Source organism: Muscardinus avellanarius (genome assembly GCF_963383645.1).
Source record: "Muscardinus avellanarius genome assembly, chromosome: 1".
Lineage (NCBI taxonomy): Eukaryota > Metazoa > Chordata > Mammalia > Rodentia > Gliridae > Muscardinus > Muscardinus avellanarius.
The window spans coordinates 80,361,712-80,376,219 of NC_137786.1; the positions used below are offsets into that span (position 1 = coordinate 80,361,712).

At 37.7% G+C, this 14,508-nt stretch overlaps 1 protein-coding gene across 3 annotated transcripts in view; it reads right to left on the minus strand.

Annotated features, from left to right (window-relative positions):
* Positions 1–14,508, minus strand: part of KIAA0825 — a gene marked incomplete at both ends in the record, with an annotated part of 378,820 nt that overhangs the window by 213,519 nt on the left and 150,793 nt on the right. For 2 of the 3 annotated variants that reach the window (XM_080697640.1, XM_080697641.1), the window contains 2 exons: positions 6,898–6,992; positions 8,762–8,920. In XM_080697640.1, the coding sequence (XP_080553766.1) occupies positions 6,898–6,992; positions 8,762–8,920 (254 nt within the window). Of the gene's footprint in view, positions 1–6,897; positions 6,993–8,757; positions 8,921–14,508 lie in introns of all 3 variants that reach the window. The other variant, XM_080697642.1, reaches the window with a different exon arrangement.

The following is a 14,508-nucleotide window of genomic DNA, read 5'->3' on the forward strand; positions in this document are numbered from 1 at the left end:
CAGAAGCCTTCATTTTGAGTACCACCTGCCATTTAATATCTGTGACTTTGGCCTGGTTATTTACTGTTTTGCAACTTTGCTCTTATCGGTCTCTCATCACATGGTTGCAGTGAGGGTCAAAGGAGAAGATTTGTGTTAAAATGTTTTATACACCATAAAGGATGGCAGACATACACAGTTCCCAGCAGGAAACAATGCACGTTTATGAGCTTATTTGGTTCATGTGCCAAACCCCTTAGCTCTAGAGGACTCTGAGGATCACAGTATTAAATTTATACATCTTAAATGCACATTAGGCAGTCTCTTTGCAGAAGGTCATTCTGCTGTAGGATTTCAGGATGGGGAAAGCCTAAGGATGTATAGAGATGGTGGGTGGAGAGTCATTGAGTCAAAGGCTTTTTGCTGGAGGTGGGAAGAAATGGGTTCTCTAAGGAGCTAGAGGATGGGAAAAAAATCCCCACATTTGAATGTCATGGCATATGTAACGTATGTAATGGCTTAGAGGTGTGTACTCATAAAATCGGCCTCCCCTTTTTCTTAAACCCACCTCTCCATAATCAGGCAGCCTGCTGCTACACCAGGAATTTACTGCTATGAGCAACTATAAACATCGTGCTAATGGTAGTACTGCCTGAGAATGGTCACTTGAGAGTGCAGTGTGTGCAGTTTGAGGCCAGAGACAATATTTTCCACTCTCTGTACACCACAGGGCACACACTATAATCTGATAGAGGGTAAGGCGCTTTACTAATTATTATTATTAAAAGCAAACAATCAACTGTATAGATCAACGGCTCTTTTCCAACGTGTTTTCTAATCTCCATTTCCTCTCAGATGCATGGTTATTGTCCACCTGGAAAGGCCCCAAAGTGATAGCCAGAAACCTGCCACCACCACCCCTTCTGCTGTTCCTGCCATCATATTTAATTGTGTTTGCTCAGCTCGACGCCAAACTCATATGCAGTATATTTAGATGGTTAAAAAAAGCATAGCACTTCGCTGCACTCACAGATTATTTTCAACACCACAATTCTTGGGAATTAGTCTGGAATAAATAAGGTAAAGAGAAAAGGAGCAACATAAATTTGTTCCAGTGACAAAGAGAACAATATCAAAATGGCAATCTGGAGATCCGCCATGAATGAAGGAATAGAGTGTTCCTTTTGGTGCACTCTCCTGAAAATGCAATCACCATCTCATTTGCTAGTCTGGATTTATTTTTAGGTGGGTGAGAATGAAAGCAAGAAAGGAAAAGTAAGAAACTGTGAAAGGTACCTTTGTTGTTTCAAAAGATCAATGTACAATCAGTATATTTATTCTTATAGAGCATTAAAGGTAAAACTGCAGAACTGATATATATGTTGATTTTCTGAACCTCAAAGGAGTCTTTATTTTCTACAGTGGCAAACTTTCCAAGTTGAAATATGTACACCACTAATATATAAGAAAGGTCTTTTTTCTGAGGTCTCAGCTACAATATGGCTCTTTGAATGCTTTAGCAAACTCTCCTAATTAATTTACAAAGGCCTAATCACTTTGGTCAGCTACTTCTACCTCAAATTTTTCACCTTCCTTTTTTTTTTTTTTTTTTTTTTTTTGCGGTCTGGGGATGGAACCCAGAAGCATTCAACCTCCGAACTACATCCCCTGCCCTATTTTGTATTCTTTATTTTGAAACAGGGTCTCACTAAATTGCAGAGGGCCTCACTAAGTAGCTGAGGCTGTCTGCGAACCAAAACCCTCCGGTCTCAGCCTCCCGAATGCTGGGATTATAAGAGTGCACCACCATGCCCGGCTTTCATCTTCCATTTTTAGTATAATTTAACAAATACATGCCCTATCACTCAAATATCAAAAAACTTATGAATCATGGGCTGGTTAAGGGCTTGAATTGGGCCAGTTCATTAAAAATAAAGACCAGCTTTCTGTTCTAATCTGAGCTAAATATTCCACCATAATAAGAATAATAAACAAGTAGTTTAAATATAAAGAGTTTGCCAGGCATGGTGGCGCACGCTTGTAATTCCCGCGCTTGGGAGGTAGAGCCAGGAGAATCGTGCAGGTTCGAAGCCAAGCGTCTCTGGCTTAAGAGACCCTGTTTCCAAATAACAATATAAAATAGGTCTGGGAGTGTAGCCCGGAGGTAGAAGGATTTTCAGGAACCCCAGTACCACCAAATAAATAAATAAATAAATAAATAAATAAATAAATAGAATTTAACCTAAATTTTGACCCAAATTGTGAAAATGCAGAGGAAAATATGCATTTAGATAATTTTTTACTTATGATTTTCCAGAGTATACTTGTACCTACATGACAACCAAACATGCCAGTAATAGAATATCTACTCTACGCTCCTGTGCCAGAAACCAACTTTTTCTCTACATTCTTACTCTTCATTTATTCATTAGTTAATTCAACAAATATTACTTACAGCCTATTATAGGACAAGGACTCTTCGAGGTATTAAAGTCCAGGTTTGAAAGAAGGCAGGCAAGGTGCTAATCTCATGGAATTTATAATTTACCATAGGGGATAAGATTGAAACAGTAAACACATCAAAGTTAAGATTTCAGATAGTGATAACTCAGGAAAACACAGTCCAGTAGTTTGCTAGGGTGACCTGGAGAGTCACTTGAGATTGATGATAAGAAAGGATCACATCTCAACAGGTAATATTATTTGCCACAGGTAGTCAGTGCTGGCCATATGAAGAGCTGAGGGAGTGGTAGGTGCCAAGCCCCTGCAGCCAGGCAACATGCCTATCATGAACTGGAGGAAGATATCCAAAAGAGAGGCCAGACCAGACCAGAGGTCCCATCCTGCCAAGGGCTCAGGCAGCCACTTCAAGATATGTTTTGTCTTTGGAGTCAGCACAGAACTAACCTGTGAAATAAAGACCAATGGTGCTGAGATAACAGACACTGCTGGCACCACAGATTTTCTCTCTCATGTGCCTGAAACTTCCCCCACCTATTCAGCTCTTACGTCTTTGTCTCCTGAGTGGCCCACTTGGCTGTTTGACCTTCTCCTTGCTCCTCACTGTTCACCTTCCAGACCTACTGACTGCTACTTGTCCTGATCTTCACTTTGTCTCAGGCTGTACCAGTATTGGGAAGAGGTTTCAAAATGTATTAATGTACCAGTATTGGGAAAGATTTCCAATTTTAAAATATATATTTGGTAGTATAGAAAGCCTTCAGTAAGCTTCAGAAAAAAGGGCATTTTTACATTTCTAAAGAGAGGCAAACTTCCTCAAGGATGGGAGGAAATGCCAGATTCCGGATAAGCAATTTAACACATTCTGGAGTGTAACAAAAAGTGTGGGGGTCTGTGCCTGAGGCAGAGCTGCCCCCTCTACCCCAGAGCGGGCAGATCTGGCAGGGGTAGAGGCAGAGATAGGGCATCACATCTACATATCAAAGGACCTGCTGCAGATCTGGTTGGGCTGGCTATAAGAATGGTCCATGCGTTGTATCTTTGGTGAATTCGTTCCAACCACACCCTTATGTTACCCCTGGGTAACATGAGGCTGTAACTATCTTCTGTATTTCTATCTTTTTAATAAATTCCTATAAATCTTCAGCAAGAATCTGGGCTATGGCATATTTCTCCTTAGCTCAGGACAAGAACCCACGCTTTTTATCTTTTGTGGGGTTTTTTTTGTGTGTTTTGAGGGAAATTATTCCCAGGGGTCTAACAAAGGTCCCTGGGGACAGTTTCCCCCAAACAGTAACCCTCACCCCCAAACCGTAACACAGACCTGGAGGCTACGTACTTTGCTCTGGAGGCTTGATCGTGTAACTAATCCTGAAGGAATGTTATTGTTTCCTTACTTGATCAGAATCAGTGCCATCCCTACATTGCTACTTTTTGAAGTGTACTATGCCTTCAACTTTCAAAAACATTTCCACATACTTTAACACTTTTTTTCCTTTGCAGTACTGGGAATCAAACTCAGGGTCACTTTACCACTGAGCTGCATCCCCAGCCCTTTATATTTCTTATTTCAAGACAGGATCTCACAAAATTGCCCAGGCTTCTTCTGTCTTAGCCTCCTGCATTGCTAGGATTACAGGTGTGAGCAACCATATCTAGCTTCCTTTAATATTCTTGATTATGTCAACAATCTCCATGAAATATCTATGTAATTATCATTATTTCATTGTAATGTTTCGGAAATCTATAGTAAAAGGAAAACCCCAGAGAACACAGGAATTCGGCTTTTCCATCTCCACCTTGCTTTGGGGGTAAGGGAAGTCTGGTTCGCTCTAAGCATCTGAGGGAGTAAGGCCACAGATGGTTTGCTTACTATATGGAAGGTGAAGACCAGAAACATAGGATTCTCTTCTTTTTGACTTTTTTCATACTTGCCTATTTGAGTTCACTTTTCTTTTTAATATGTCCTCAGACAGTATTCACAGGCTCATTCATAGATGTAGGCCATAATATAGAAGAGACAGCTTAATATAAATAGATTACCAATAAAGAGAGCAAAAGAGAACACATGATGGTATATTTAGAAGAAAGAGCTAAGCATATTATATTCGGCAAGCTGCTCTTGGTTCTCATCTTCGGCTTTGTCTCACCCCAAAGACCATCGGTATAGGAAAGAAATATCACTTTGTAGGTATTGGAGAGTATATATAACTCTTATTCTAAAAACTTAATGTTCTGTCATCTCATTTTCAAATAAGTATCTTTGATAACCATGTTGCCAAAAAATTCAATGCACTACTTTGTAAACATTTTACGATGTAAAAAATCCACATTTTCATTTTAAGTTCCCACAAGAAAGGATCTTAGAGAAAATAACACGAATTCTTACTTTTAAGCATTAATAAAAACTCATAAATAACATTCTTAAAATAAATGGGCAAGTGATTGAAGAGATTGAACACTCTCAGACATGTTTTATCCTTCTTGGGTAGATCAGTAAGATTCATTGTAGCTTGTGGCGTGTGGTGGTCGGCAGTAGAATGCTTCTCACATCATTCTTTAAAAATCTAAGGTTCTTATTAGGATGAGATTTTAGCTGTTTCTATTAAAAATTCATGACCTCTTTCCAAGAGAACTGTTTTGACCTGTTATTTCTGGCTAAATTCTTAGGAGTTCTTTTCTCCCTCTCATTCCTGCACATATCTCAGGGAAATAGGCCTTAATAGCTAGTGACCTAATTGAAGTACATCTAAAGTTATTAAACAAAAATAACAATATGCAATTCTGGATGAAACACAGATTCTCTTAGAAGTGAATATTATACAATGGAAATGCAGTAAGTTTTAAAGGGTGTGTTTCCGTAGAGTACCATTTAGTGGATTAGAAGCAACAATTCACAATTGAAGGAAAATCATCAAAATAAATATAATTATCATAAAAATCAAAACTTTCCAAAAAGCAGGAAAAACAAAAACAAACTTTCTGAGTTTGTTTTCAGACTGACATTTAATATTCTGCATGCATCATATAACAGCAGGTTGAAAAGAGGACCTGGACTTCTCCTATACCTTCCCCTCCTCTAACCACTCCAAACAACCTTGAGGCAGGATAGGAGTGCTTCTGGGTACGTTGTGTATGAAGAGGATGCACTCCAGATCACTACCTGTCAGGTGATAAGCTTGTTAAAAGGAAACCCGTCCTTAATGGGGAAACTTCTATATTAACTTTGCCCATGATGTTTATGTGATCTTAATTTAGGGGTAAAATATTAGTAATACTGTAAAGACCACACATGAAAGGTACAGTTTTTATTGTCAACAAAGTTACTCGTTTTGAAATCTTCCATCTGGGAAATACTGCAATTTTTCTCTTGTAGGATATTTTCTTATATGCACCAAGATTTCTTATGAATAGTTTGACAACTCTACTATGGTACTGTCATTTTTGTCTTTCAGAAAAAATGATACTCAGTATTTTTGCAAGAAAAAGTTTGGAAATACATCACAACAATCATAGGAAAAGTAATTTTCATACTTATAAGCAAACAGATAATACATGAATAATAAAAGGAGTCATATATATCTTACTTGAAAGTATAATTGATAAATAAATTCAATTTTGAAAGCTTATAGGAATAAAACTATCTTAATTGATTTAAAATAGAAAGAAAATATATGCATTTTATACAAAGTAAATTACAAGTGTAGGTTCCTAGGATGAAATTACACTACTGATTGTTGACTTGTACTGGTGTGTGTGTATATAAAATACTATGAAACTGAGGTTTTAATAAGAGTGCCAAAATTGGCTGGAAAGTAAAAAATTCAATCATGACAGTTTACTTATTTGTTTCCCCTGATTAAACTAGTTGATTTGGTCTGGCATTTTAAATGCATTCATTAAATTGTTGTAAACAAAGGTATAGTATGATGCTGACATTCAGGTCAGTAACTTTTGATGTTTATAGCAAAGGTATAATATGATGCTGGTATTAAGATCAGTAACTTTTGATGTTTGTAATAGTGAAATATTAAATGCACAAAGTTAAGAATATTTAAAATTGAGACTTGATGTATGAATATAATGCACCAATAAAAAATAAAAATTAAAAAAATAGATAAAATAAAAATAAAATAAAATTGAGACTAAAATCAACTCATTTCATCTTGAAAACAATTTTTGCAGATGTTTATTATGAAAAGTAGAATTTAGAAAATATATCTATATAATTTTTGCCTTATTATTTTACAATGAGAGAATGGAAGAAAAAAAATAAGAAATTCCCCTGATGATAAAATGTTTTTTCCCCAAATCTCTCTCTCTCTCTCTCTCTCTCTCTCTCTCTCTCTCTCTCTCTCTCTCTCTCTCACACACACACACACACACACACACACACACACAGCCACATAATCTCCCCCAATATACATACTAGATCCTCAAGGTCACCAATCTCATTACCTGTTTTTGAACAGTACACTGAAGGTCATCTTATCCAGTCCCAGATAATTTGGCAGCAAGTTTGACCAATTCCAGTTCCATTTTGTGATGGCTGACTGTTGATAAATGGGAAGACACTATTGTTAGTTATTAATCAGAGTTAATATGATCAGTAAATTAAAGCTCCAGCTGTGATAGACTAACTAAGAAGGAGGGGGGTCCAGAACAAGGACTTAGACAGATAACATCAATCATGTCCACAGAAGAAGGTTTTTATTCCAATAAGACAGCAATTAATTTATAAATCCATTTGGGGATGTAGTCATTACTTATAAAAATATAAATCAATTTCTTGAGTCATTATTCTCCCAAGTGCTAATAGCATTTGACCAACAAGTTTCTCAGGGAGGACGACTCTGAAAAATAACAACAAGAATGGGAACTGTTTCATGTATTACTTTGTAGGGTCTTCGGCACCCCAAAGCTTGATTAAAAAACAAAAACAAAAACTTGGAAGTGCTAAGAATCAAATTACAAGACACAACTTAATTATATTGTGATATTAATGTTACTTTGCTTTAAAGGGAAGACTATAAGGACCGGCAAGTGTAAATAACACAAATGATTCTTTTTTCTCACTAAGAGGTAATTCCACCACAGAGTAAGAAGAAAAATGACTGTGCAAAATAATCTCATAATTCATAACCCAATAAAACATGCCATTTATTTAAATGAAGTAAGGATAATTTAACAGCTATAATGATTATTTGAAGCAACCTAATGTACAACATAGGAAAGCAGCCAATACACTTGAACTCACATAATATATGTGGCTTTAACGGATTACAGATACATATGCCCCTTAAAACTAAATAGTTTGGATAATAAGAGTCCAGGCTGGTGCTTAAAATCCAACAAGAGCTATCCCTTGTCACTTGCTGATTAATCAAGCACTACAATCCTGTCATAGAGCAGGAAAATTCTGCCCCAGGTTGTCAACATTTGAAGGTCTTATTCTACTACAGTATTGATGAATGTAGACAAGAGCAGTAACAGGCATGGTAAAAATATTATCTGCATGCCAAATTAGGCCATTGTTTTAATTCTTATTTTCATCAGAGCACTAGGTCAGGCAATCCTTCTCTTCTGCCCTATTAGTTCAAATTGTCTGTCAAGAGGTTTCTGGAAAAAGCCACCAGAAGAATAAACAAAGCAAAGCAACTTTGGATTCCAACTACTTTGGCCGAAAGATGATCTTTGTAATGTGACTACTGAAACATTCAGTTTAAACAACGGCATAATCTGACATTAAAAAATGTGCAATGCTATCTCACTTACCATATTCCAAATATCTTGGCTTTCAGGTCATTAGCAAATTCATCTTAAATTTGGGAATGTGTCTAGGCTTATAAAAAGCAAATTTGCCTCAAGTCACTTAAAATAGGGGCCCTATGTTGATTTATAATTCATTTAAAATGAATTTCTATTTTATCTAGTGCATTTATAAAGATTGCAAGGGGTTTTGTGAGTGTTTCGGGGAATAAGAGGTGGCCAGGAAGAAAAAGAATGTCACCAAATACCTGGTTCTTTGTGCCTTCTGTAGACACAGATTAACAGATGTTCCCTCTGCCCCTGGCAGACTGACCTGGTCAAATGTGAAATTTTACAGACCAAACATATGAATCAGTTTGACAAATACAACAAAGGTAAAATAACTTTCAAATGACAAAGTGTAAAGACAATATAAGTAAAAACAAGGACGTTTTGCCTCCTGGCCCACCAAAAATAAATAAATAAATAAATAAATAAATATTTAATACAATTTTTTATACTTGTGTAAAGAAACTACACATTTAAATTAAATTACTATTTAATTTCCACATACCTGATCAAGCATGTTTTCACTAAACACCTTATACACATGGAAAGGGTTAAAGGCAGAAGGCTGATCTTCCACACCCCTCAAGGTCATCTTTAAAGGTCGGATAGGTAATGCCTTTTCCTCTGAACCACTCATAGAAAACAGCTGTTCTTTTAAATATTCCTTCAAGGGAAAAAATTAAAAGTCATAATACTGAGGAGCATACATTTTCTTATAAAAAATAAACTGATCAATATCCAGCTTTACCCTTTTAGCATATTTGCTAGATTACAGTGTATTACTTGCTGCAGGAAGAATACATTTTCAGCAGCTATGTAGCAAGAGTACCACTCAGCATTGTAATAAACCCTCAAAACATAGATTTATTTATGATGTAGTATAGATTTAAAGCACATGCAATGAATGAATGAATGAATGTTTGATATGTCAGAATCTTTTCACAGGCATTATCTTGTCATTGGTTCATGTGTCACCATGTCTAGTTGCCCAAACTTAAGTCAGGCATAATTATGCACAGTACCAAATGGTTTGTTCCTTTTTTCATTCATTCATTCACTCATTCACTAAGTGTAGTTTTTCCCTACTCCAGGCTCAGCAGAACACCAAGTATTCTGATATTTTACTGCAAGTAGTCTCATTCTAGGCAGAAATACTTATAATGCAAGTTCCTTAACTATATTTTCATGCTATGGACTGAAAATAGCAAGGTTTCATAGACGCTCAAAATATATAATTTTAATCCTCAAAGTGTCAGTGCAGTCCTGGGCAAAATAAATAAATAAATGACAATATATTGCATCATCTCTCATTTCTTACCCATAAATCAATGAAGTGAACGAACAATCCTATTTAATGAAACTATTTTCAGAAAACAGCATTTTTTTTTTTTCTTGTGGCACTGGGGATGGAACCCGGGGGCATCCTACCTCTGAGCTATACCCCCAGCCCTATTGTTTTATTCTTTTTTTTTTTTTTTTTTTTGGTGGTACTGGGGTTCCTGGAAGCCCTTCTACCTCCGGGCTATACTCCCAGACCTATTTTTACATTATTTTTTTTGGAAACAGGGTCTCCTAAGCCAGCGCGTGTGGCTGGCTTCGAACCTGCGCGATCCTCCTGTCTCTGCCTCCCAAGCGCGGGGATTACAAGCGTGCGCCACCACGCCCGGCTATTGTTTTATTCTTTATTTTGAAACAGGGTCTCACTAAATTGCATAAGGCCTAAGTATCCAAGGCTGTTCGCAAACCACAATCCTCCTGCCTCAGCCTCTCAAATAACTGAAATTACAACTGTGTGCCACAATGCCTGGCCAGAAGACAATTTAAAATAGTTAAAAGTCTTCCATCAACTAACAAATACTTGTTCATAATAACTGCATTTAAAGATAATAAATGTCCTTCTGATTTTTAATATGTCACAATATAATTTATCTTTCTTCAAAGTAAAGATTAGGACAAAGTTCAGGATCTTAGAGCTGGAAAGGACTTCAGAAGTTATCTGAAAACTCTTGCTACTCAAAGTGTGGTGTGCAGAAATGCAGAGTCAGCCACACCTGGAAGCTTGTTAACAAAGTAAAATTTCAGCTCCCACTGAATGGGCCTAATAATAGGAATTCCCAGGAAATCAGGAGGAACCTAAAAGTTTTAGCAACTCTAACCCAACACCACAGTCAGCAGTTGGTTCTGAAAGGTCAGAGGACAAGCCTGGGGCCACACAGAGGTGAGTGGGAAATAAGGAGCTAAAAGTCACACGTCTGGCCTCAGTTAATTGGGCTTATTTTTTCTGTGCCCATTGTGTTCATTGTGAAGACAAGTGTCAGATCCTATAACCCTAAACATCTAAAGAAATCACTATTGAAGTTAACAATAACAGTCATTTCTTAAAGTTGTTCATTGTAGAGCATATCACTTCAAAAAGATTAATTCTATAATATCTGATAGACACATGCAAACTCTATTATTAGATAATGATAAAGCCATCAGAAAATAATTTTACACCTAGATATGGAGTACTGAGCAGAAACAAAGTTTTTCTCAATTATGACTTATGAAACAAAACTTTAAAAAGGAATACGACACGCTGGATGTGCTGGTGCACACTTGTAATCCCTGCGCTTGGGAGGTGGAGACAGGAGGATTGTGCAGGTTCGAAGCCAGCCGCGCTGGCTTAAGAGACCCTGTTTCCAAATAAAAGTATAAAAATAGGTCTGGGAGTAGGTAGAAGGGTTTCCAGGAACCCCAGTACCACCACCAAAAAAAAAAAAAAGAAAAAAAAAAAAGGAATACAATGCTTTGAATTGGAAAATATTGCTTTGTTTTGTCTGGTAATTTTTCTTAACTGACTTCTCCTTATATAACTCTATTTTGACTTTTGTGTTTGTTTTCACTATTCAAGAAGGAGGAGGAGGAGAGAGGAGAAGGAAAAAGATGGGGGAGAAGAGTGCTCTGTTGAAAGTTGTGAACAAAATGACATTTTCTCCCTTGTTAATATCTCTACTATATTGACAGTCATCAGCATCCTGTCTCCCTTCTCTCTCTCTCTTTTTATTTATTTATATTTTTGGTGGTACTTGGATTGAACCCAGGGCGGGGAGGGGGGTGTCTACCTCTGAGAACTACACTACAGCTCCTCTTTTTTTTCATTTGAAATGGTCTCACTAAGTCTCTGCAGACTAGCCTCCAACCTGCCCTGCCTCTGTTCTCAGCCTCTCAAGTACTAGGATCACAGACATGCACCACTGCACCTGGCTGATCAGTAACCTTTCTTAAAAACCAGACTCCCTTGTAATCCCAGCATTCGGGAGGCTGAGAGGGGAGGATCATGGTCACAGACAGCCTTAGCTATTTAGCGAGGCCCTTCGCAACTCAGTGAGACCCTGTTTCAAAGATAAAAAGACTAAAAAATAGGGCTGGGGGTGTAGCTCAGAGGAACAATGCCTCTGGGTCCCATCCTTAGTACCAAAAAAAAAAAAAACCCGACTCTTATTATGACATTGCTTTAAAGATTTAATCAGGGCTACTTCTTCAGAACTCTGCAGTTACCTCAAAGCTTAACTTTTTACTCACTGCTTCTTTTTACTGAAGGACCCCGCCTATCTGAAAACCTCCACTAGCACGCTCAAGGAAGACTTCCAACCCTATAGACACAGCTCCTCATCTGTGCTCATGGCCAGGACCTCAGCCATAAGGGAATTCTTTTGTTCAAACATCTTACCTTCATCTCAAAGACAAACCTTTTTCCCTTCACAACTTCTCTATCAGTGATGTGCCCATTCTTCCCCTCCCCTAAGCCCATACCCAGAGATGGTTCTGAACCTATATGCATTTCTTAGTGATACTTAACAGCACTTCTGAAAGTGCTAAAGACTCTAATGGCTACTTATCAGGTGAGCAAACATCTCAGTACATTTTCACCGACAGCATAGTGATACCTTCCACATAAAAGCAGTCAGAAGTACCGTACTTGTCACTTGGCCACCCTTGTGTTGTTTGAGTCTATTGCCTGCATTTTTATAGTAGTCACAAGGCAAAACCCTCCTCCTACTGGCTTTTATTTTAGTCTCACTTAATTTGATGCCTCTTACCTTGCCGGGCATGCCTCACTCAGCAGAGTAAACTATCAAACTGTAGTTCAACACTCCCATCTGATCAGCATTGCCATAACAGTAATTATATTCAGTTGCAACAAAAGAAAAATCATAAAGCTTAGCTTAATTTGCCAAAATCTGTTGATATCCTGGAGAAAATCTCATGGCACACCCATTCAGAACCACTGCCTCAAAGTGATGTGAGTTTTAAGAGGGCAGAATATATCAGATGTGCTGGGTGTGGCAACGTGTGCCCACAATCCCAGTAATTGGGAGGCTGAGACAGAGGAATCACAGGTTCAATGTTAGAGCCTATTAATGAGACTGTTTCAAAATGAAAAAATAAAATTGAACTGGGGGTGTAGCTCAGGGGTAGGATGTCCTTGAGTTCAATACTCAGTAACACACACACACACACACACACACACACACACACACACACACAGAGGAATTTTAAAAATTCAGATGACTGATGGCCAATAAACATGCAATTAATTTAGATGGTTTTGTTTATTGGTAATTACTGATATTTTCGATCAGTTTGGCAATCTACACCAGCCACTAAGACCCTGAGGGCAATCATACTGCTACAGTTGCTTCTTAGGAGTCACCACAATGACTTTGGTCAACCTGGGTGACCAGCGAACATACTACGGAGAAATACAACTTCACAAGGAAAGCCTTTTACTCAGCCAAAGTTCTGAGCTCCTAAATTCCCCAAACAGAAAGTCCACAAATGCTATGAGGGATCATTAACAAGAGTGAATAGTCTGTGGCATTTTTTAAGCAAATACCTACTGAGCTCTGGTGCCATAAGGACCGGGTCATTTCTCATAGCTTCAAATTTCTCACATCAGGTTATCATTGAACATTGTAAAGTTGTCTGTTTATTGACTGGTTGATTAGTGCTATGAGATCCAGGAAACAAGATTTACTTGAAGGAACTCTCAAATAGATAATGGTGAGCCGACCATGTATATAACTGAATTGTAAAATGCCATCATAGAATTTAATTCATTCCTTGAAAATACATGGTTGTTAAGGCTGTGTCATTCAGATAAAGCACTACATATTTACATCCATATTATACAATTTTTACTATTCTGTGGGGAGCCATTAAGGCTTTCCCTTAGATTAGTGTCTCTGACTCAGCTGACTGTCCTTCGCCCAGAGTCAACAAGGTTTGGGGTTATGGAAAGTTCAAAGAGGTCTGAGAGAGGATCAGGTGGTGATGACACAAGGGTACTGATAGGCCTATCTGTAATGTGTGTGTTTTGTATTGGTCTTTATTGTATTCTGGTGGTGGTAGCACAAGAAAGTTGATTGACCTGTAGCTGTGTATAAATACCTTTGGAAAAACAAACCCAGCATCGGAACAATAAAGATGAGATTGACCCAGAAGTTGTGTTGGCCAGGAGTGTCGGAGCAATAGAGAATACTAACCCAGGCATAGTCATCAACCCATAGGAAATATTGACCCACGAGCAGGGGTCGACCAGTATAGACAATAAGCTAGTGGCTCCCCCACGTTAGAATTTAAAATTCTCCATCCTCACACCTCACTTCAGAACCCGTACTCTTGCCCGCTGGCTCCGGCACTATTCCAAAAATACATTCATGTGTTTGCAAACATAAATGTAATTACAGATGCCAGATGCTAATTCAGATATATTGATTAGAATAAGAACTTGATAAAGTTAACTTAATCTTGTTTCAAGTATTTTGCTGATATAACCTGTTTATATTTTTGTTAAAACAGCCCAAAACATGTAAGGTCAGAGGCTTAACCAACCAAAGAGATGGACAGCATAACATGGGTTCTAGCCAGTGTCTGCGCATTAATGAATTTTCTTGGGTTAACCTGGTTGCTCTTAAATATGGCTCAGTATTCTGACGTACTTTTTTTTTATTATTATTACATAAGGAATCTCCAGCTTCCCCAGCATCAGTAAGATGTCTTCAGGAAAACAGCTACATCTCTCTTCAGAAAATCCATTTCCACAAATATAAGGTTTTAGCATCAGCTTAACAGTCACAAACACACAATTCCCAAACTGCACCTCTAGTCTCTACAATTGAGAACTGAACTGAGTTTATGAGCCATGTTATTGTTTAAATCATATAAATAAAACCTACATTGTTTCAGTGGAGCTTTTTCTGTACAAAT